Source organism: Buteo buteo, chromosome 9 (genome assembly GCF_964188355.1).
Source record: "Buteo buteo chromosome 9, bButBut1.hap1.1, whole genome shotgun sequence".
Lineage (NCBI taxonomy): Eukaryota > Metazoa > Chordata > Aves > Accipitriformes > Accipitridae > Buteo > Buteo buteo.
Genome location: NC_134179.1, coordinates 22,827,021 through 22,850,027, shown reverse-complemented (window position 1 = coordinate 22,850,027; position 23,007 = coordinate 22,827,021). Strand labels below are relative to the sequence as shown.

The window sequence follows — 23,007 nt, the reverse complement described above, 5'->3', positions numbered from 1 at the left end:
TTCAAAGTACTTCACAGTTAAGAAAAATTTAGATAAAATAGGGGAAATCCATGCTTGAACATGGTCTTGGATATAAGATTAAATGCAAGAGAAGTGTACCTATAGAGAACAGCAGGGTAAATATGCTTTCGAGCATTTTTTCAGTAAGTACCTAAACTGATGAGCCCAAAGGGAAGCAAAGAAACCCCCAAACTGATGCAGATCGGGAGTTTCATTCAAACAAGTCTTTTTGATGTGGAGCTCATAATATTGTGCTATGTATGTTTGTGTAATAAAACTGTTAGATGATAAATTGCTGTCAACTTGGATTTGTGTTTGCCTAGGACTGTTTCAAAGCTTTGAAACTTCTCTGGATATATAGAATGAGAACTGAAAATGTGACCTAAGAAGGCAGAATAAAGCCTCTACTTAATTTGGACTGAAAGCTTACTGTAATAACACACCATTGTCATTTGTATGTGGTCATTAAAAAACTTTTCTGCAATGGGTGAGGCTGCTTTGGTAAACTGCAGTTTGTGATGTATATTTATATGAGAATGTCATTGCAGTCATGGTTTGGCAAGTCACTGTCTGGTTTTTTTCCTTCTCTACAGGACAGTTCTAAATAGTCCTCCCCACCTTGTTCTTAGTATTGACAAATGAATTATTCTTTTAAATCTTTCTTATCTGTCATCTTTCCCTAACTCTCCAAAGAAAACTTTGTTTGAATAGTTAGTCCCTTGGGACTTTCATGCATATCCTGTTATCTGTTTTATATTACGATCTTTCATGCTGGGAATGTCCTTCCAAAAAGCACAAAACAGCTAAAGCACTTAGATGACTAATAAGCATGTTAAGTGCTGAAGTCCAGGCACAAAACCAGCATTATTGGCATAATTTTATCTTTCGCTTTTTTTCCCTGTTAGTATTATTAGCCTTGTTTCTGACCTCCAGGGCATCATTTCACTTCGTCTAGCCCAGAGATATTGCAGTGGTCGAAATGTTGTTGGCAGTGAAGCCATTACCATGAAAAGTGGGAAACTTTGTAAAAGTTGCTGGTGTTTTCAGTCTTCTAATCAAATACCAGCATTCAGAAAAGCCTATGGGAGTGATGAAGATTTGGCTGCCAATTTTATTTGCTCAGCTAAGAGGCATCTCTCCTTCACTGCTTTTTGTTGCTTGTGATTGGCAATGTTATGCTCCCACAAGAGCAGTAGATGCGTACTTTCCTGAAGAGCAGCATTATCTGTAGTTTCAATAGTTCATTACATATGCTAGTAAACTTAAGTATGTAGGAATATGTTTGCAGTGTTCTGCTTTACATATATCATTTTAGGCGCATTACAATTATTTGGGGCAGGAGGGGGGACACCACTAAGCAAATTGGTTCTGCTCTTTCAAGGGAATACTTCTGTTCCAGTAGCACATGAAAGACTCTGCTAGCTTGTGCTAGTTGCAAACATAAAAATTAAAACACCAACACAAGATATCTCGGGTGGCTAACCTCTGACATTTGGGGAATGTGGGATAGCTGGCAGGGAATGTGGGATAGCTGGCAGAGAATATGGAATAGCATTTATTCATTGCAGCAGCACTTGTGAATTATCATGTTTTTAACTATTCTATTATTTGTTTGTTTTTTATAAAATATGCTATACAATTAGTAGCCTGGGTTTGTTTACTTGCATGTGTGTCAAGATCTTTGCAGGTCCTTCAACAGCTCATTCACATACTGGTAGCAACATACCCAGCAAAGAGACAGCTGCAACTTACCTGCAGAAATCCAGAAATAATTCACCATATAGTTTGAAATTTTGCAATTATTTGGCATTTGGATTAAGCTTGTTTAAGATTAATTGCTAGGGATGCCTTTTAACCAAGTATTTGAAATGGACTTCAGTATTGGTAGGAAGTGGTGGCAGTATCAATTTTTGTATTTCAACTTGCATCCTGGTTCAGGAAAATTGACATTAAAAAAATAGTAGCAGGTGAAGATTCTACACCTGTCACCTACATAAAATAATTTATAATTTTAATGTCACTTTTTTCCAAGTTTTTGTCTCCTCAGTAATGTGCAGACACCAACCAGTATTGTTAAACCGGCTTGTCAAAGCTGGAGTTCTCTCTCTAGTGCTTATGTTTGATAGTAGCAAAAATGAAGTGCACTTTAAAGTTGAAATACTGAACTGGTGTGGCTGCCAAAAAAGGCACTTCTGTGGCTATGTTTACACCCTGAAGCTTTGTAAACAACTTTTGTCTATTGAACTCTATTCTTGTACATGACAGAGCAAACTGTCTTAATGCATTTGTCAGTTGGTTTCTGGCCATTGTTCCTAAGTTGGATTAGCTGAAATAAAAAGCTAACAGGCATTTTCAATGTGATCTCAGTAGTGTCTGCATCTGTATGACATTTAGCCTTGACATACTGATGAAATAAAGTTACCTGCTTATGAAAATTATTTGCAATTGTGTGCTTCTTGTAGGGGTCTGTCACTAGTGTTCTACCAAAAGCACAGATTAGCTGCTTCTCATTTCTTTTTCCTGACCTTGAATCCTGGTATTGTGATCATTTCCCTCTTTTGCATGCTGTTGTACATTTCCTAAATATGCGAGATGGTAATAATTCTCTATATGACTTCCACTGAAGAGGAAATGCATACTTGTCAAAACAATGATGTGCGTCTGGGATTCTAGTGTCCAGAAGCTTTATTACACTGGGGCCTCTCAGTTTGCAGTAAAAAAAATTCTCAGGTGCTAGTACATTATTTTTCAACCGGAGCTGGAAAGTGCTTTGATTAACCATGTTATTCTAAGTGCTTTGGAAGCATACTTTATGCAAGAGTAAACTTAATGTTGCAAGTATAAAAAGAAACCGTTTTTAAACTTGACAAAGCATTATAAATAGAAAGAATGAAAGTTGGAAATGAAAAATTTATTGTATATCTAGAAATCAATCACCTCCAAATCAGAACAAGCTAAATAATTTACAGAACCCAAATAGATCTCCCCCTCCCCCCCAAGAAGAATTGGAAAAAATGAAATATTTGCCTGTGCTTCAGTGGAATTATGGCACTGTTATAGAAACAACCATTTGGTGAGGTGGAATGGCGTGAAGGGAAGGGAAGGGAATGGAGATTGGAGGGACAACATTGCTCAGAACAAATGAATGCTCACTGCTTTTTTTTAATCTCTAAAATTGTGGTTATCGTGAGGGTTTAATGTGAACAGTCAAAACCCACTGTAAACTTGCAATGTTGATTTTTAAAGACAGGGCAGAGATTTTTCTAAAACTGTGGTGTTAGTTTGTTGGACAGATAACAGGAAAACAGAGCTGTCTCTTGACCCATGTTCATTTTCTGGCTGCTGGAATGAATTTGGAACTAAATCCCAGTTTTCCACTGAGCATGTCCTTCTCTAGCAGTGTCAGGGCTTGGGTGGGGTCATTCTTGTTCAGTACAGCTTTTCAAAAAGACTGTTGGAATCTCATCAGCTTACAACATTTTTTCGGTGCTGGGGAACAGCACAAAACTAGCTTGATAAACAGATTATATATGCACATATGTACTCTGGCAAAGAGAGATTTCTTGATTTGAATTAAGTTGCTTTTTGAGATTTATTATTTTGCCTTGATATATCAGAGTATTTGTAGCTTAAAAGTAGAAAAGGAACAGTTTCCTGTTATCCCTGGGTATGGTATAGATAGCACTGAGAGCTGCAAGATGTATACTTTCTTAAATGTAATATCAAAGAAATTTTGATGTGGGCATCGCCACTGGGCTACGTGTAGCACTTGAAAGGTATTTATGTACTGATCTTGTTGAAGGTTTTGGGGTTGTTATTTTTATGATGAGCTTTATATGTTGTATGGGTGCTATTACGTAGATGATGCAGTTCTCTATGCATTTCATTTAGTTTGGGAAACAGCACATTCTAATATTATTTTCTATGTTTTATTATAAATTTTTAGGCTGCTACCTAGTGTCAGGAGACAAATTTTAACAAAATAGTGTTTAAAGAATTCTCACTTGTTTTCATGTCTCTCAGTATTATCTTTCCTTTCTGGAGAGTTGTATCCCTTCAACTGAATTATCCTTTAAAACGAATTGTTTTAAGTTGTATATGGATTGTATTAACCAAGTTATTCACCAGGCAAAATAGAGATGGCCTGCAGCAGGTGTTTTATGAAAGTTGGGAGCACTTGAGTGATAGGGAATAGATATGTAGTCTTGTGCTGCTTTAAGGGGAAAAAGATTTTGAGAAATAGTAATGTTCCTGAATTCTGTTTTGACTTTACAAAGAGTTGAGGTAATTTCCCTAGAGTTGCTTTACAGAAATGTGTCAGCATAATAGAATATTTTCACAATAAAACTATCTAGACTGCAGATACTCACTTTGCAATTTTAGACAGAAACAGCTTTCTCTGTCTCATTTCATTCATTTGCTGTCTATATCGAGATTTATTTTTTTTTTTGGACTTCACAGTGGTCTTCAGAATTAATCTAGTACTTGTCTTATATGATTGTTTCAGCAGTATCTTTTAAGTTCACACCATTCTATGTAGGGACTTGTCAGTGTTTTTCTGGCGAGTCCTGTGTATTCATTGTATTGCAAGGAATGATGACACATCATCAATAATTTTGTAGCACTACAGAAATTGGTTCTAGAGACTTAATGATATTTCAGTATTTATGTAAGTACAAAAATGTTTTCCTAGTAATACAGGTAGGCTACTGTATTTAGGGGGCAAACATTGTATGCTTGCAAATATTCAGCTGTATGATGGCATGGATGTAAACAAGAAGGCTAACAAAATACCTGTTACTTTGAATAGTGACTTCACTATCTGGGTAAAAGGATGCTTATGAGTATAGTTGCCATTAACTCTGTCTGGGGCTGCTAGCCACCATGACGCGCCTGGAATTTTCTGGAAACTGGATTAGATAGAAATGAGTTCCTTTGCAAAGATACCATTTTGTGCCAGTTCTGCTCTTGGAGATAAGCTTAGATGCTACGTGAATATGTGTGTATACTTAGACACACACATGTTCACGTATACATGTAACTAATTTTTATTGTCATGGAGTAGTAATTCATCATCTGGCTCTCAAGTTATATTTATTAAAATAAGTTATGTAAATATTTCTATGAAAACATTCAATTACTTGTCATAATTTGGGAATTACACTTGAAATTGGAATATTTTTACTCTTTTAAAGTTTGAGCTTTGAAATGTGCTACTGATTTTTAGAACTATTATGGCACCATCTGCTGACCAATGTACAGACTGGCAATGACAGCTCACCTGGTTATCTCCTTGCAGATAAGCTCCCAGTTTAGCAGACAGAGCAGAATTGTAAGGAGGAAAGGTGATTTTTAGTTGGCTTATGTTTGGGATAAATATTTGTAGCAGGAGGTATTATTACGATGGCAAAAGTCTGAATCATAACACACCTTTAGTTGTCTAGTCACCTGGATTACTGCATAAGGCTCCTCCATGAACTGTAAAGCTTTAAAAGAAATAATTTTGGGGTTGTTTTTGGCTATATGTGGCATAGGATTGTTCTTGGTAGTCTGTTTATCAATGCATTACCTTCTAAGCCTACAAAGAAGAGCCGTGACAGCATGAGATCAGTTCATGCCCCAGCTCCGGTGGTCTTGTCACAGCGTGGGAAACTGATGGACTCTGACAGGCTTCTGCCCTGTGGCTACTGCTGAGACTCAACTAAAAAGCAGAGTCTGCAGCCTGTCTCTTCAGGCTCTGCAGTTAACCTTGATTTTTGTGCACAGTGATCAACAGGGAAGGAGCGAACGGAAACAGTCCTTCAGTGTGTAAATACTTAGGTTTGGGTTCAATCACTAGAGGTCATATTAATTTGAAAATAGCTGATTAGATTTTGTACATGCAAAACGTTTTCCTCTGGGTTCTCTGTTGTAACTTTTTAAAACATGTTCAGTAGTTTGCTAAACTGCTGATCTTTGACTTTAGTCTCATCTGTTTTTTTCAGGAATGTGCTTAAAAATGAACTTAATCCAAATTATTAGATTCAGTAGTCAAAGTATGTCTGTTTGTATGTATATACACTCCTGTGTATGTATAAATACTGAGACAGATGCAAGTTCCTGTGGGAGAACTGGGGCTTTTTTGAGTTGGTGTTTGACTGCAGATCAGTATTTTATTGGAAGCTGTACAATGTCAATGTTGTGGATTGATGTAACTAAGCCAGTTTTAGGGATTTTTTTCTTCCTTAAGGATCTCAAAGTTGAAGATTGTATTCTTTAGTTGTTAACTTATTCCTTTGCATTCAGAGAGCTCCATGTCTTTGTAATTGTAGTAATCCACCTAAATAATGACTAAATGGTAAAACTGGATTTACATTTTGCTTTGTCTCCTAATAGAATGTGTACAGGTTATACTGGCACCTTCAGCAAAATGATGCAGCACAGTGGTGTGCTGCAGAGAACCATGTGATGCTGTGAGTTTTCGTGTTTACTTGCATGATAAAATACAAGTTTTAAAATTTAACAGAAATGCAAGAGAAAGTTTAGTTAATACTTTCAGCCTGATTTGGAGTATAAATTATTGTACTCCACAGAAAATAATTGATTTATGCTTTTGAAAAGTCTTCTGGGTGTATTACCAAGTTGCTCAGGTATTACCTACTGGTTAAACCAGACCCTTTTACTCTCTGTAAAATTTGAATGACTATTCCAGCTAGGATTTTAGTTCTTTTATGGCTTTTATGTCAACAAATTTTATGTGTTGAAATGAGCAATCATGTTGTTCCTAAATGACCTGTCCTAACCAACTGTGAAATACAGAGCAGTCTTCTATTGTGCTTCAAATCAAGTAATATGACAAGAAATAAAACTTTCATTAAAACAAAACAAAAAAACCTCCCAAATAAGCAGTTGAAATACATATGACCTTGTTTCAGGTTTTTGTGTACACTTTTCAGACATTAGAAATTTTCTTTGCTCTCTTTTTGTTTTTATGTGCACCCCATGTGAGCTTCAATATTTGGAAGTGCAAGTGTGCAATTAGTTTATATTTATAAAGGTAATGATTTTAAAAAGGAATTATTAATAATATAGTGATCCAGAAAATTGCATGACTTGTGCAGACACCCATGCGGCTTTTAGTGCACTGACTTGTAATTTATTTCAATGGAAGTAGGATGAATATTTTTTTTTTCTTCTACAACATGATGGTTTCTATGTGAATCCTTGTAGACTGGTGGAGATATAATATCAAAGCAATTTTGATTTCTTGAGTTTGCTATGAATTTCAGTGACAAACTGAAAAAGAAAAAACAAGTTTAGGACTACCATTTCCTACTTTTATATACTCAGAAAAATGAGTAAAATGACATCCAGAGATGCAAGGAAAAAGGATTTGTATTTGTTCATCTGTGCTGTTGAATAAGAAATACCATAATGGAAGCAGTGAATTAAGATGCAAATTATCAACTACAGTGAAAGGAAACTTTCAGGGGTTTTAGTTTTTTAGTTCAATGTTGTCTGTGATCTTTGAGCCACTTTTTTTGTTTGTTTGTTTTTTTTGTTTTTGTTTTAATAAAATTAATGTTATACTCGATATGTCTTCTGGTTTATCTATGGTGGCAGGAATCCTTCTGGTCAGACAACTACATTTCAAGAATTTATGCTAGCAGCTGGAAGAAAGGTATCGGCCAACTGACAAATCTGTATATTTGAGAGGAAAGACAGTGCTAAGGAAAGAATATAGTGTTCTGCCCTGCTTTCAGGTGTGAATGCTGGCCAGCATTAATTTCTCCTCAGTGGAATAAAAAGGGAGAGGAAGGGATGAATGGAGAAGGGAGAGAATACCTGTTGTCTTCAGTTGCTTCCTGGGCAGCACTCTTGCTTGGGGAAGTTGGCAGAGTTAAGATTAGGGCAGGATATCTGCTCCCCATAAAAGTGGGACCTGTTTTAACAAACTTAATTCCTTTTCAGAAGTTATGAGGTGGTTTCCAATGCTTTTTGCCCTCCCACCTTGGTCCTTGGAGTTTGCGTAGACATTCAATCTGCATGAGCCAGGTTTTCAGGAGGATTACAAAAGATAAAGATGTTATCACTAGTAGTTTAATGCCAATTACAAAATCTATGAAGATTTTTTTTTTCTTTGCTCAGACCTTGGTAATCCTTCCATTTGAGCATCTCCCTAAGGTTCGTTCTCTGTTCTCCACTCTTGGTGCAAGTCTTACTCTTATTTTCCTTTCTCATTTAAAAATGAAATATGGATTTAATGTTACCTTGCAATATGAAAGAGGTGAGATAAGGAACACCCTATCCTGCTGCAGCTGTTACAGAGCTTGAAAACACTAAAGGGGCAAAAATGTGTAGGGTGCTTATGTTACACAGTAAGAGCAAATGAGAGTTTACTTGGGGACAGGAGGGGAAGAAAAAATGCAGTTAAAGTTTAGAGCTGTAAATTTTCAACCTAACTTATTTTATTTCTTCCTGATCTTACTTCTGAGACAAATGCTGTCTGCTTCTTATTTCCATTTTCTTTCTGACACATTGTTGGCTGTTAAGACACAGGGCTAGGTGGGATCTTGCAAGGTCTTTCCTGTCAGTACAGGAGGGGATCAGGAAAAAGCCATTTCCAGATAACTTGGTTACTTGATCTGCTTGACTGTAGTCAAGTCATCAGAAACTTTACAAGTTGCAAAGTTGGCTCTGATTGCAAAAGTCCAATGTTTTGTGCCTCACCACCTGTTTTTCCTGTGAACCACAAAACTGGAGGATCTGACAGAGCATTGAAACAGTGAGTACAAGGGAAGGGAGCGCAGGGAAGGGCAGATAAACCTGACTTTCTGTTTCTCAAGGGATGCCTGATTATTGTGCCAAAATGAAACTCTAGAAAAAAGAAATACATAAAGCTTGTGGTAGAGAAGGTGGATATTTTGAGAAGACTATCCCTTACACTCTTGGTCAGTGCCCTTGTTCAGTAGATTCATCCATCTCTTAACAGCTCATTCAGAGACTACTGGGAGTATAAAGAAATCCACAGGCTTAGGGAAGAGGTGTGTTTTGTTTTGTAGGTTTTTCCTCTCTATTCCTCTTTTATTTTTTTCCCCCAGAAAAGCACTGAAGTTACAAGCTTATATGAAGTTGAGCTCCTGAAAGAAATCACCTCTTGCATCAAATGAAGGCATTCAATGAATGTGGACAGACCTATTCAGACAGGGGCTGTAACAAGTTTCCCTTGCTTCTGCAGTATAAAGCCAAGTTCTCTTTTTAGCTATAACTTCAGTTATGAAAACCTGGACACTTGGAGATGCAGAACCTTTCTTGCTTCACACTGAGCAAGTTTATACCACCTACTGCTATCCTGTCTAAATTTAATGAGTTAAGATGTGTAATTTGGTATTCTCAGTCCCTTTTATTGTTAGAACAATATCATAGGAACATGTTTACAGGGTGATTTATTTTGCTCAGTTCTAAGGAATTTTCTGGAGATGTCTCCTGTTTGACTATATAAGCAGAATATGATCTTAATTTGGAGAATGGTATAACATGACTTTTTTTGTGTGCATATATTTAATGCATTTCTGTATATTTTGAAAATTAAAAGAAGCATGCATGAAATACAGTGATTTTCCTTTTCCTGTAGCTTCTTTAAAGATTTGTTTATCAAGTTCTCTAAAATTTTTTAGCTACTTTCTGAGAAGAAATTGGCTCTTTCTTAGAGATGCATGAGAAAAAAATCACCACTGTCTCTGTTAATAATGAAACCTCCATTTTGACTTTATTAAGCAGAGTAGATTGCTACTCTCTGATCAGCAAAAGTTTGGATTTTTCTCTCAGGGAAAGTTGATTTTGGTTTTCTATATATTGTTCATCTTGATAATAAACTTTCACATTATTCTTTTTATTAAGATTGATACCTACCATTAGGAAAGAACAGTAGCAATTCTGTGTAAGGTATGAAGATGATAGCAAAATGTAATTTGACTAGTAGTAGCTTTAAAGCTAGCATACTAATATGTGCCTTTAAATAGCAAGTTCTTTAATCTCAACAGCTAGTCAAATGGAAACCTGCCTTTCGGAGGCCTGTTACCTCTGAGATAAATAATACTTACATAAAGCTTGTTGTGATAAAGTATTAATATTTATTAGTAGTATTAAAACTTGAAGGGTTTTATAAAAAGTGAAAATAATGGCCACATAACTGTAATATTTAAGCTTGAAATGTATTCATAAGTTTCTAGTATAGCAGTAAAGGTACTAACTTTTCCTTTCATTTCCCCATTGGTGAATGCTTTGTTTTAGATAGTGAAGTTTAAAGTAACAAAGAAGCACCCACAACATGTAGTTACTTTTGGTCTCAAGGTAGTTGCTTAATATGAATTTGCCTGTAGATAGTTCAAGGCTCCTATGTCTAAGCTGCTTACTAAGATAACTGTCAAGTTTGTTTCCTTTGGCTCAATATTTATTGTCCATCTCTTTTGCCAGAAGGGCTTCTCTCTTGTATATTTGGGCATCTTTTAGCTTCTGTTTTTTTGGTTTGGGTTTTGTTTTGGTTTTTTTTTTCCCCTTCCTTCTTCTTCTTCTCCTTGGGCATGGCATAGTTTAACTTCACTTCTGACTACTTGTGAACATGATTAGAAACCCAGAGGCAAAATGTTGCTGTAGCCTTGTGACCTAAACTAGTTTCCAGTTGGCTTCAAGTGCGGTTTAAAGTGTTGTGCAAGTTAACTGCATCAAGATGAAACTAGATTACCTTCTCCTTGACTCTTTTTTGGGCAGGGACGGAGGCAGCAGCTGTTGAGTTCAGCAGGAGTCCTGGACCTATAGCGTTCTGACTCTAATGGCAGGCATTGATGGCAGTCAATTTTAATTGAGAGGGCCCAATATTTTAAAGTTATAAATGTGATTGTAACTAACCTGCTAACCTTCAGGCCAGACAAACAGACCATCAGTTTGAAACTAATTGTTTTAAGAAGGTTGTAGATAAATACCAGTGAGTTCTAATGCAATCTAACCATTTTAAACTTTGCTGGACCCTGGTGTGCTTATTTTTGTTGGCTCACTTCAATAAATTGGAAAAAATAATTATATTGTTTTCAAAGTAACACAGCAAAATCCAGTGCCACACAGCTAACAAAATTTGTTTATTCTAGTTAGTATTTTTTCAAGAAATACCAATAATGTTGAGATTAAAGATTATTATCACATATCCTGTTGTTATAGTATTATGATTTGTCTTTAATTTCACTGAAGGAAGAGCAGGCAGAAGTGATGAGAGAGTATAAGAGTACGTATGATTTTATGTTGGTTGGTATGAACTCGTGATTAAGAACCCAATCTTACTTTAAAAAAAAAAAAAAGCTTCCAAGTGTTATTAGTAATCAGTATCACTGACTTACAATTTCTAATTTGTTTTATACTCAATATTGAGCTCACCATCCTTTTTTCCTATTCTTTGGTAAGCTAGCTCTTTCATTTTCTTCCATCCCCACCACTGGCTTACCATGGACAGAGATAAAGAAATTGTGAAAGTACACCCTTAACTTCAAATGCAACAGATTTAACTATAAACTGAAACTTAAATACTAAAGCTGTGACTTCCCATCTAAAGTCAGTGTCTCCTGATAATGTCAACTGTAAGCCTACTGGTTGCTTCTTTGCTGAAAAGGTATGGATGATAAGGAGGATGGAAGAGTTATATGAGGCCTAATTGAGTCTCTTTTAAGGCAAGAATGGCTTTTCTTAATGTAAAAGGGAACAACTGGAAGCATGCACTCTTTCTTGATTTAAAAAGACTTTCTGTATAAAACTTGTGGTGTATTGATAAGTGTCACTGAATAGTAAGGGGGTTGTATATACCAGTTCAACTAGAGAAGGTGGATGCTCTTCTGAAATTTGAGCTTCTGGGTCAACCAAGGAGCCTAGTAGAAAGAGAACTGAAGTTATTCATGAAATAATCTTGGCCGATAACATTAGGAGTAGCTTATAATAAAACAAATGCATTTCAGTGAGCATACTTAAATTTTTATCAAGAAGAAGGAAACTATTGGTAGATCTATCTCTCTAGAATAGTATTTTTGAAAATCTTTATCTGCAGAGCACTAAGTTTTAGCTTACTGGTTTTATTTCTGAGCTGAGAATTTGAAAAGAAGTATTTCTTTAACCCAAATAAGTTTAATTTAGACACTCTTGTAGATTATTACTGCAAATTACTGAAAATAACGTAAGAGTCAGTAAAAGTAGTGATGCTACATAACAAAACTTCTTATTGTTGCTTCTTTTAGTGTAAGCTGTGACAATGACAACTGAAGTTGGCTCAGAGACTGAAGTAAAGAAAGATTCTGAGCAGCTGGGACCAGACAAAGCCAAGGACAACCCTGAAGAAGCATCAGAGACTCCAGAAAATCAAAAGTCTGGGGAAACACCCTCTGAAGAAGCTCAAGATTCTTCCTCTGTCCCAGCACCCACTAGCCAAAGTAGTCCAAGTAGCCAGAAGAAGGAGAAAGCTTCACCTGAAAGCAAGGGTATTTCTCGTTTCCTCCCACCCTGGCTTAAAAAACAAAAATCATACACCTTGGCAGAGCCCAAAGATGAGACCAAGAAAAGGACCACAGGGGAACAACAAGTAGTTGAAGAAAGTGAATGCCAGGCACCAGACCGCATAGCTCAGCCACAAAAGAGCTTAGAAGAAGCAGCGGCTGAAAATCAGCATAATGCTAAAGCAGAAGACAAAGAAGAAAAACACTCTGTTAGTAGTGCTGAAACACAGGTACATGTGGAAAGGCTAATAGATGCTTTGGAGTAATTTTAATGAGACCTGATTCATGATTTCTGTAATTCATGTAAAATTTTGTTAGGATCGTATCGGGGAAAAAATGACAGCTACTATCTGGCCTTTTGTGCAGTTGGGTTGATGTAGTTACAAGTAGCATAGCTTGTTTTAAAGGTTCCTGCTCTCTGGCAGACCATTTTTTACTCTAGTCACTCTAGATGTCTAATTTTAGTGTAAACTCATGCTTTGGCATACTTCAAAGGAACATTGAACTGTATCATTGTGGTAGAAATGAGCAGGGATAAGAGGAGAAGCTTCTTAAGTTGGCTTTGTCTCTGAAGCCATTGCATCACAGAAATACCTCCTTACTGACTTTAACCACAACAAATAACAAATGGATTATCTCTGACTCCTTATAATCTCAATTTTTGTTATCCTTTACCTAGAAACCGTGTCACTGTCCTTATTGATTCATTCTGGGAGGTTGGTGCTGATTTCCAAGCCAAATGGCACCTTCTGCAGTACTCCAGAGTCTTGCTTTTTGAAAAGCTGCATGTCAGTTCTTAACACTCAAACCTCGCATTCTAGGGTGATGAAGATGACTAAGGGCATAGAGAGTCTTCCATATGAGGAGAGGCTGAGAGAGCTGGTACTGTTCAGCCTGGAGAAGGGAAGGGTCAAGGGGAATCTTATCAATGTGTATGAATACCTGAAGGGAGGGAATGAAAAGGAGCCGGACTCTTCTCAGTGGTATGCAGTTAAATGACAAAAGGCAATGGACACAAATTAAAACCATGAAATTTTATCTCAAATCACAAAAATATCTTTTTTACTGTGATGGTGGGTCTAACACTGGAACAGGTTGCCCAGGGAAGTTGTGGAGTCTCCATCTGTGAAGATACACAAAACCCAACTGGATATGGTCCTGGGAAAACTGCTCTAGATGACCCTAGAGGCATTGGATGAGATGATCTCAAGAGGTCCCTTCCAACCTCAACCTCTCCGTGACTCAGTATAACTTGACTTTCATAAACACTGTTTTTTAGTTTTGTATAATTCCTGGAGCTTCTTTTTAAGTTAGTTTCTGTTAGGAAAAAAAAAGTTCCAATAAAACACTAAAAGAATTATCTCATTTCAAGGAAAGGAAAAAAAAAAAAAAAGGTACCTTCTGTGGTTTGAGAGCAAGAATATCTGGTCCCCAAAGGAAGACCTGAATGCTTACACTGGTTATTGTGCTTCCAGTATGTGCATAACTTTAATGAAAGCTCAATGTTTCATTTATTAGTAGCTTATAAAATAAATGAACAAGTTGAAAAATATTCACCTTCCTGAGTTTCAATCATTGTTTAACTGTATTTTATATAGCCTGCCAAAGAAGATGGTAAAGAAACAGAAGTAGAGAAAGTTGCAAAGGAAAAGGAAGAAAAACAAGCAGAAAAAGAAAAAAGGGAGACAAAAGAAGTGCAGACAGCTGAAATTAAAACAGAAAGCATTCCTCAGAAGTCTCCCAAGAAAATTAAAACTGTGCAGTGTAAAGTGATGCTTCTGGATGGCACGGAATACAGCTGTGACCTAGAGGTAAGGCATGAAGTCTCTATATAAAGAGCTCTTTTTTCTATAGAGAAAAAGAAATTTTGCTTTCATTGCACTGAGAGTTTAACAAATACATTTTTGTATATTTAGTGAGCTCATTAAAATATTACATTCACATTGCTATCATTAGGAGCCAGTTAACATTTCATTTTAAATCTCCATCTTTAAGACCTTATCAGTTTATCCTTAAAAATGGACTCTGAGGTACACTAGCAAGTAAGATAAAATGCAATATCCAAATCCTTTCAATGGTGATAGTTTGACAGCTCAAACTTGAATTTTTTGCAAAAGATTAAGGTTTTCCTGAAGGTAGTGTCACATGTACTAATAAAGTTGTCTTGTTCGTTAATTTTTTTTTTTAAGTTATCTCACTGGAGAGCCAATGTTTAAAAAAGTTTGCTTCAAATGAAAATTCTGTTACAGGTATAAAATACATATTTGTATTTAAAGTTATGTTCTAGTTCCACATTTTCATGGCTGCATGGATTGCTTGTTTACAGCTGTAAATCCCTGGGTTAGATATTGTGTATATTTGTCTGTTAAATCTGACTTAAGATCACTAACAGAAGTAGGGACTATGAGCTAAATGGAAAAATAGCTTTTTGGGGTTTATGGCTTTAATATCCTTTGAATATATATATGTGCGTGTGTGTGTATGTGTATATACATATATACACATACACTCTCTTTCAGTCTGACCACAGTGTCCAAGTTCTAACTCAAATAGTAGTTGTTTAATATTTTAGATCAAGATTAAATTATGAGACATGTAATTGCATGAAAGGAAGAAAAAAGTTGCATTCCAAATGTTATTTTGGTGAAATAACCTTTGGTTTGATTTATTATGAAAATTTTTATATGAGTAAGGTAGTAAGTAGATCTTGTCAGCAGATTACTTCAGGCTGGTACTGTCTCCCAAAAAATGCCAGTCACTTCAGTACAAAGGTGTGAGAGGCTGTTCTCTATTAGAAAGTTCAATTGTAATCACTTTTGCCAGTAGAAGATGCAACCCTGACTACTATAAACTGCATGACTTCTCCAGGCACACTTTCTGAAGGGTTGGGAATTGTTTTAACTAGAAACTTCCTACTTCATGCTGGATTGATGGATACCCCAGAAATAAGCTCATTTATTTAATGCTGGGATATTGTGACCCCTTGGAAAGAAGACAGTGCTCCTTGTAGGACAGTTTATATTTAGAAACCATACTTCCAGCCAGTCAGTTGTAAAACAGATTACAATTTGCTTAGTTCTATTTTGTAATTCCAATAAACTTTGCAAACACTTAAAAACCATGTTGATAGTACCTGAAGACTTCAGCTTTGTATCTCAAAGGTTGTGTAGGTGACATTTTCAAAAGTTCTTCCAGCTAGTAGCACTAAAGGCAGGCTCTAATAATGAAGCTTGGTTCTTTTGCACAGCTGCATCCCAATCCTAAAAACCCCTCTGCTCTTCAGCAGTTGCTTTCGCAGGACAGGAGCTCTAAGCTGTTCTTGGGTTCAATTATTTGTAAACTTCTGTGAAAAAGAGGAATCCAGTGAATTAAACAGCTGGTGAAGTCTGTTTGGCTTTCTGATGCTTCACTTCTACTTTTTGCTTCCAGTCATAGTCATTTCTCTTTGTGAGTCATATGGGATGGCCATAAGGTGATAAGAAGTTTCTATGGCCATATAAGCTGCTAGTTCAGAATATCATAATTTTCATTTATGGGTTCAGTAAGCTAAAGATGTAACCAAGCAACATGATATGACTCAGCATGTTCTGCAAGATCATACCTAATATGACACCCACAGCAACTAGGCTTTTAAGTGAGTATTAGAAGCACAATGCATTGGTAGTTATGTGGAGAATTAATATTTGTTATAGAAGGTCATAGGTTTCCTCACTAAAGTCAACTCCTCCTTTATGTTTCTGTCTTATGCTTTGCACTGGACTGTCCATTTGTTTGGAATGGGGGAAAAATACTTGTTCTGGACTAAACTTGTGAAGGTAGTTGTTACATTTTGCATGATGTAACTAACTGATGAGCTGTGGTGCCTAGACTGAATATCTGAGTTATGAAGAGTAGTTAAAATTTGCATCTAGATATATCTTTCAGATTCATCTAAGGACAAAATAATGGCGATGTTATGGCATTTCCTAGACCCGGCTGATTCCTTGAAAATATTCCCATTTTTGTCTAACGTAAATTGTTCAATTTTTGATGTAGCACGTACATTACAAGTCATGTGGTGGTGCAGGCTTCTGCTTGAAGCCTTTTTTCTTCTCTTGTGCTGTTTCATTTTCCAGTGTCCATCAGTCAGTCCCTACACTGTTTGATTGTGGATTTTAGTAGGCTTCCTGGTAGTTTAATTGCTTATCGCGTACAAGTCCTTTTGTGTACTATAGTATAATACTGGATGGATATTGCTCACTTGTCCTTTGAGATCTTGCAAAACTAATAGTTAGTTAGATAACTATAAGTTAGATAAGTTAGTTCTTACTTCTGTTATTTTACACATGTGCCGGAGTTCCTTGCTTCTCTATGCACCTGGTGAGTCTGGAAGAGGAAGTCATGGGACTCTGAAGAGTGCACATAATAGATGTGATAAGTGGGGGAGGATAGAAAATAAATTTGCTGCCAACTCCAGGTCCAGTTTACACACAAAACTATTCCAAGCCTCTTTTTTTGTGGTACTAGAGACTCAGAAGTGGTCTGAGTACATTCCGCATCCTTTTTTAAGATTTCTGTTACAGACTTTCTTGATACCATCACTTGGAGAGAGTAATGAAGAAGCCTAGGAACTCTTTGGAAGTTCTGTCTTCAGCCTGTTGCCTCTTGAAGGGCTCCGTCATGATCAGCTGTGTTGTGTGCTATGTGAGCTTTCCTTATGTCTCTGGTAACACATGCTTCTTAAAGTGGCTGGTGTTACTTCTTCCAACTTTCTGGGCTATTACCTATAAATAATGGTGAATTGCAAAAGTTTTTCCTTCAGAGATGGTGTTTGATATTGAAGTGCTTGACACTGAGTGGTGGGCTGACACACATCTAAGCTATTTTTCTTTGAGTGCTTCTTAACTTGTTTTATGCACAGGATATTGAATTATATGCAGTAGAAATGGTATTTCCATGTAGTTGCCACTGCTTGGACACAGCATCATAGGTAATCGTTTCTGAGAAGCTGACAGTTCTTCACGGAAGAAAAAGCTGGCTGTTAGTCTGTCCACAGATTAATGAAGAAGTTGACTTTTTTTTGAATGGCCTGATTTAGCTGCTCTAGGTTAAGAGTTCTGCACTTAAATATTAAAAGACAAAGCCATCTTTTGCATTAAATTTAGGGAAAAAATACAAGGTTTATCTGCAGATGATTCACATGAATCTTTTTTCTCAAGAATCTTCCTCCCCCACCCCAGCACAATTAGTCAGGTTGACTTTCAAGGGCTGGAATAAGAGGCATATAGTTTGCTGAGGTGAAAATGCAGTATGTCTGTGACAGTAACTAATAGACAGGGACAGAAAGTAGATTGTGGTGTCTTGCTAGCTCTTCTGTTCTTTGATTTTTTTGTTGGGTTTTTTGTTGTTGGTTTGGTTTTGTAGCTGAGCAACAATTGTGAAGATGATCTGGGATTTGGTTTGATCATGCTGTTTCACAAGTGCATTGTGAAATACCAATGTAAAACTTTTTTTTTTTTTTTCCCCCTGGAATCTTCAGAAGGGACTTGAATTTGGGGAACAAATATTTATAAGGAACTCTGAATCTATGTACTATTAAAAAAAAAAAGATAAACCATTACAAATTGCAATGCAATTAGAAACTTAGTTATATCAGTAAAAATTTGCATGGATGTACGCTTTGTTCTAACTGCAATTGTTTTAGTTTATTTTGAATGGATTAGGTATATGTGCAAACTTAGCCTGTATTATATGATTAAAATCAGGATTTATTACAATTTAAAGTCTAGTTAAATTGATGCAACTTGTGCATAACAGGACATTTTGTTAGAACATATATTGAGTCAAAGGACTTTTTAGGAAAAAAAAGTATATTTAAATGTGACATGCAGAATGCATTGAGAGATATTTCACAGTAAACAAAAATTGGTTTCTGTGACAAAATGTTTCTGAAAGACAATTCCTGTGTGTGTGTCTTCTCTCTAATACATTGTGTCATTTGTTATTGAGTGCCTCAGAATAGAAGCTGATAGGATGATGCTCAGTTAGTAAAAAATAGATTTAACATGTTGAGATAGTAAGCTTATATAAATTTGTTTGTGGGGGGAAAAAACCCCCATGCACTCATTGTGAATCAGCAGGTTTTTACTGTGATATAGAGACATCTTTGCAAATGACTATAAATTGATGCTGTTCTTTCGTAGTTCAGAATTTGTCATCAAATATTGCTGTAGGAATACAGGTATATTTGCACCCTTCTTGTTTCTTTACCGTTAGTTTGTTTTGTATATTGATAATCAAGTTCCTTTCTGCAGCCACCTAGTATTGTTTGACAATGGAATTATTTCTCCTGGCTTGTTTTTGCATGTCTTTCAAGTTGCCCTGGGCATACCTGACATGGTTGATGTTTGGCTTCCGACACAAAGCACATCTCAGATATTTCTCTTTTTTGAGGGTTGCTTTGTAAATTAATTTATCACCTCAGACAGTGATCTGTTTGTTCTTTTGCCTTTAGAACTCTTTATTTTGCCTTAATAGGTCTTCTGAATGGTGTCAACTTGCCAGTTTGAACTTTAAGTCAATAATTCTTTTTCTACAGAACTGTTTAAACAGATATTTCAGCTTCTTTTGTGATGATTTCTTTCAGGTTTTTTTTCTCATCTATTGTTGTACTTCTATTACTTTGCTTTTGTAGATGCAAATTTGAAGGACCTGGTTTATAGTTGTCTTGAATATAGTATCAAATATGCTTGTCTGAATGCCAGTGTAGATACAACATTTAAGGTACTCCACTATTGCTCAGTAAAGTCCATGACCTGTCAGCATAATGAAGATAAGCCTTGTACCATGTGAAACCTATTCCTCAGTTCATTGTAATTTGAAATTATTACTGTAGTGTTTTGTGGTCTTTGATTTTTCCCAGAAATGAACTGTAGTCAATTCTGCCATCAGCCTCTCTGCATTGGTATCTGTCATGGTTTAACCCCAGCCAGCAACTAAGCACCACGCAGCCGCTCACTCACTCCACCCCCCCCTGCTCCCCCCCCCCAGTGGGATGGGGGAGAAAATTGGGAAAAGGAAGCAAAACCCACGGGTTGAGATAAGAAGGGTTTAACAGAACAGAAAAGAAGAAACTAATAATGATAATGATAACACTAATAAAATGACAACAGTAGTAATAAAAGGATTGGAATGTATAAATGATGCGCAGGGCAATTGCTCACCACCCGCCGACCGACACCCAGTCAGTCCCCCAGCGGCGATTCCCCGCCCCCGCTCCCCAGTTCCTAAACTAGATGAGACGTCCCATGGTATGGAATACACCGTTGGCCAGTTTGGGTCAGGTGCCCTGGCTGTGTCCCCTCCCAACTTCTTGTGCCCCTCCAGCTTTCTTGCTGTCTGGGGATGAGAAGCTGAAAAATCCTTGACTTTAGACTAAACACTACTTGGCAACAACTGAAAACATCAGTGTGTTATCAACATTATTCTCACACTGAACTCAAAACATAGCCCTGTACCAGCTACTAGGAAGACAGTTAACTCTATCCCAGCTGAAACCAGGACAGTATCTTGGATAGTTGATAAAATACGTCTTTGTGGTCTGTAAATGATTACTCTGTATCTTGGCTACTTGCTCTGAGGAATTAAAAACTTTAAGTGGGAGTAGTGTTATGAACTTTGATACCAGCCACTCTTCAAACTTGCTTTATTTTGGTTTTTAGAAACCAGGAAAGTTTCATAAGGAAGCAAAATAACCTCCACTGAAATGTTATATTTAAGCCCTTTAGCTTTTATTCTAAAATATGTAAAGTTCCTTAAGTCCCCAGGTTCCATATTAACAAAATACATTGATTTTCTGCATTCTCTAGCTTTAAAGTAAAACTGTCCAAAGCCCTTTATCTCTAGGAAACTTCTGAAATAGATCATGAAATAATATTGTATGGAAGGATTATACTAAAGAAGATGTTATGTGTACACCATATGTGCATACATAGAGCATGAGCCATTAAGTCAATTAATTTATTTCAACCTTAAAACCATTGTAATTCTCAGAGATAACATCAACGTAGCCTCAGATTCTTTAGAGTAATGTATGAATGCCTGGAGAGGAGGAAAGAGGAAGAAACTATTGTTTGAATAGTTCTGGAGGAGCAGGAGTTAAAACAACTTTCACAGGCTGTGAAGTGTTAGGAACTTTCAGTTACCTTTTATTGCTTTCTTTAAAGAGAGTTCAATTCACTTGTAGGGATAACACACGTAAGTGTATCAGAGAGACTTGTCAAAGTATGTGAGGATGAAAGATATTGAGTGGTATTTGCCAAAAATTGTAAAGGACTGGCTGAATCTTTGTGTTTACTTGAAATGACAGAAGCATATTAAAGGATAAAATAACTTAGGTTCATGATTCAATAGTGTAATATTTGAGATGTAATGGCAATTGAGTTTTAATAGCTTGAGTGAGCAGACTGTTGGAATGTTTGAGATTTAATTTCTAGAAGCAATTTATTTTTTTAGCACAGTGCAAATGACGTACTTTTGACCTATTCCCTTCCTGGTAATTGACATCTGTGGGAGCAGGTGTAAGTTATTAATCTTTTAGGGTGATCTATATATGTCTTTTGCTTTCATGGGGGGGAATCAACTTGCTTTTTTTTCCTCTTGTTCTGTGGTTTCTTAGGTAGTTGAGAGAAAATTTCATCATTAAATTTGGGATCTGCAATAAAGACTTAAGCAGAAAATCTGAGCTAAATGTAATCTTGGTTTTAGTAGAGGATAACACAATTTAAACAAAAAGAAGTGCTAACTGCATAATGATTACTAGTTAGAAGCAAATGAAGATCCTGTTGGGTTTGTTTACTGCATTCAGTCAGTGGTCTAATTAAATATTTATAACAAAAGGCATTTAAAGGATGCCAGCATTGGCTGTATTTTATGCACGTATGAACAACTGAAATATATGAGAGTTGACATAGGTTCTGTGGTTACCTACTCTTTGCTAATACAAAGTAAAAATATGTGTGCTTAATGTACAATTAAGATCAGGTTTTAACCCTGAATTAAGAAAAGTCTGAATGACCTTGATGTGGAACAGATGTTTAGTTGTAGTTGAGTTTTGATTTGCAAATCTTTATTTTCTGACTGCTCAGATGTGTAAACTAGTGTTTGAATAAACTTAACTGGTCTGTCTAAAGTATGAAATCTTTTATTTAGAAAAAGAAAAATAGGGAGGACAATAAATTTGACACATTTTAAAAATACTGGTCCAGATTCAACAGGTACCACTGAAAGTTATGTTTATGTGTGAAGTCATCTTGAAGCTGAAAGATGCTCTCTACATCTCTGCAAAGTTCATGTAGAGGGAATCAAAACCTTTTCTTTCACCTCTGGCATCACCACAACCAAATGAATATGTATGGTATAAATGCCCTTATTTACGTAGTCTGAATGTACATACCAATTTTGGCACCAACATACAAAATGACAAGAATAATACCTTCCTTACTCTTTCAATACTCAAAATAGTAAATCCTGAAGGAAAAAGAGATTTGCCGGGGTTTTCATAAGATCTGAACATCTTCACACAAATCGAAGTAGGCAAATAACTCTTGGAAAGGTTAAAGTCATGAGCTCAAAGTTTTACCCCGTGGCTGAAGTGAGTTTTGTATCCTGTATAAACACAGCCAACTGCGCAGCTTGGTTTCAGTGGGAAAAGGGGATGTCACAGTGATAGCAGTAATGGGCTATATTTATGGTTTGGAAGAGTCATCATTTGCCTTGCTCTGCTTTGGGCACAGATCTAAGTGTTCTAGGTCTGAAACCAACCTTTCCCCCCCACCAGTGTAATTTCTGCTCCCTTGTTTTTTTAAAGCCTGTGTTCATTCTATGGAAGTCTAATGGCACTGTCCATCCCAACCTATGGCTCTGGTTACACTTTGGCTTTCCTCCAGGCTGCAGCTGCCAAAATCACCCCCCTTATGCCTCCTGAAAAGGGTCTGTCCAGCCAGATCAAGTCCCTGGTCCTCCTCACCGCATGGCAGTGACGGATGTAAGCTCTGGTGCAGAGAGGGGATGGCTGATAAGGATGGTCTCTGGGCTGCGTGGTTAGTTTCTACTGTGGCCTGAGAGAAGAGTGACAACACTAGGTTTGTCCTTGGGAGCTGAGTGGCAGAGCTTACTGAGCCCAGTGCATGGCCACCAAGGGCAGGGACAGCCCCCTGGGCCTCCTGGGCACAAGGGACTGTCTCGGGGCCAGCACCCCAAAGGCCATCTTCCAAAGGATGCTAGGTGGAGGGGTGGCGGGCAGGGCTGTGGGGGGCCCCATCAGCCCCATATCACAGTGCCACCACCCAGCAGCACAGCAGTCACAATGCCCTGGGACAGGGTAGAGAGGGCATCCTCCTGTGTCCCGGTGCCAGCCTGCCTGGCTTCACCATTGGAACAGAGCTGGCCTACGGGCAGCCTGGAGACATCCAAGAGGAAGTCCTTGGGGAACCGGTGGAATTACTTGGAGGGAGCTGAG

At 37.0% G+C, this 23,007-nt stretch overlaps 1 protein-coding gene across 15 annotated transcripts in view; it reads left to right on the top strand.

The window, feature by feature from the left end:
- EPB41L2 (erythrocyte membrane protein band 4.1 like 2) overlaps window positions 1-23,007 on the top strand; it is a 120,332-nt gene that overhangs the window by 36,925 nt on the left and 60,400 nt on the right. For all 15 annotated transcript variants that reach the window (XM_075035700.1, XM_075035713.1, XM_075035709.1 and 12 more), the window contains 2 exons: window positions 12,255-12,739; window positions 14,108-14,320. In XM_075035700.1, the coding sequence (XP_074891801.1) occupies window positions 12,269-12,739; window positions 14,108-14,320 (684 nt within the window). In that variant the 5' untranslated portion in view covers window positions 12,255-12,268. The remainder of the gene's footprint in view (window positions 1-12,254; window positions 12,740-14,107; window positions 14,321-23,007) is intronic.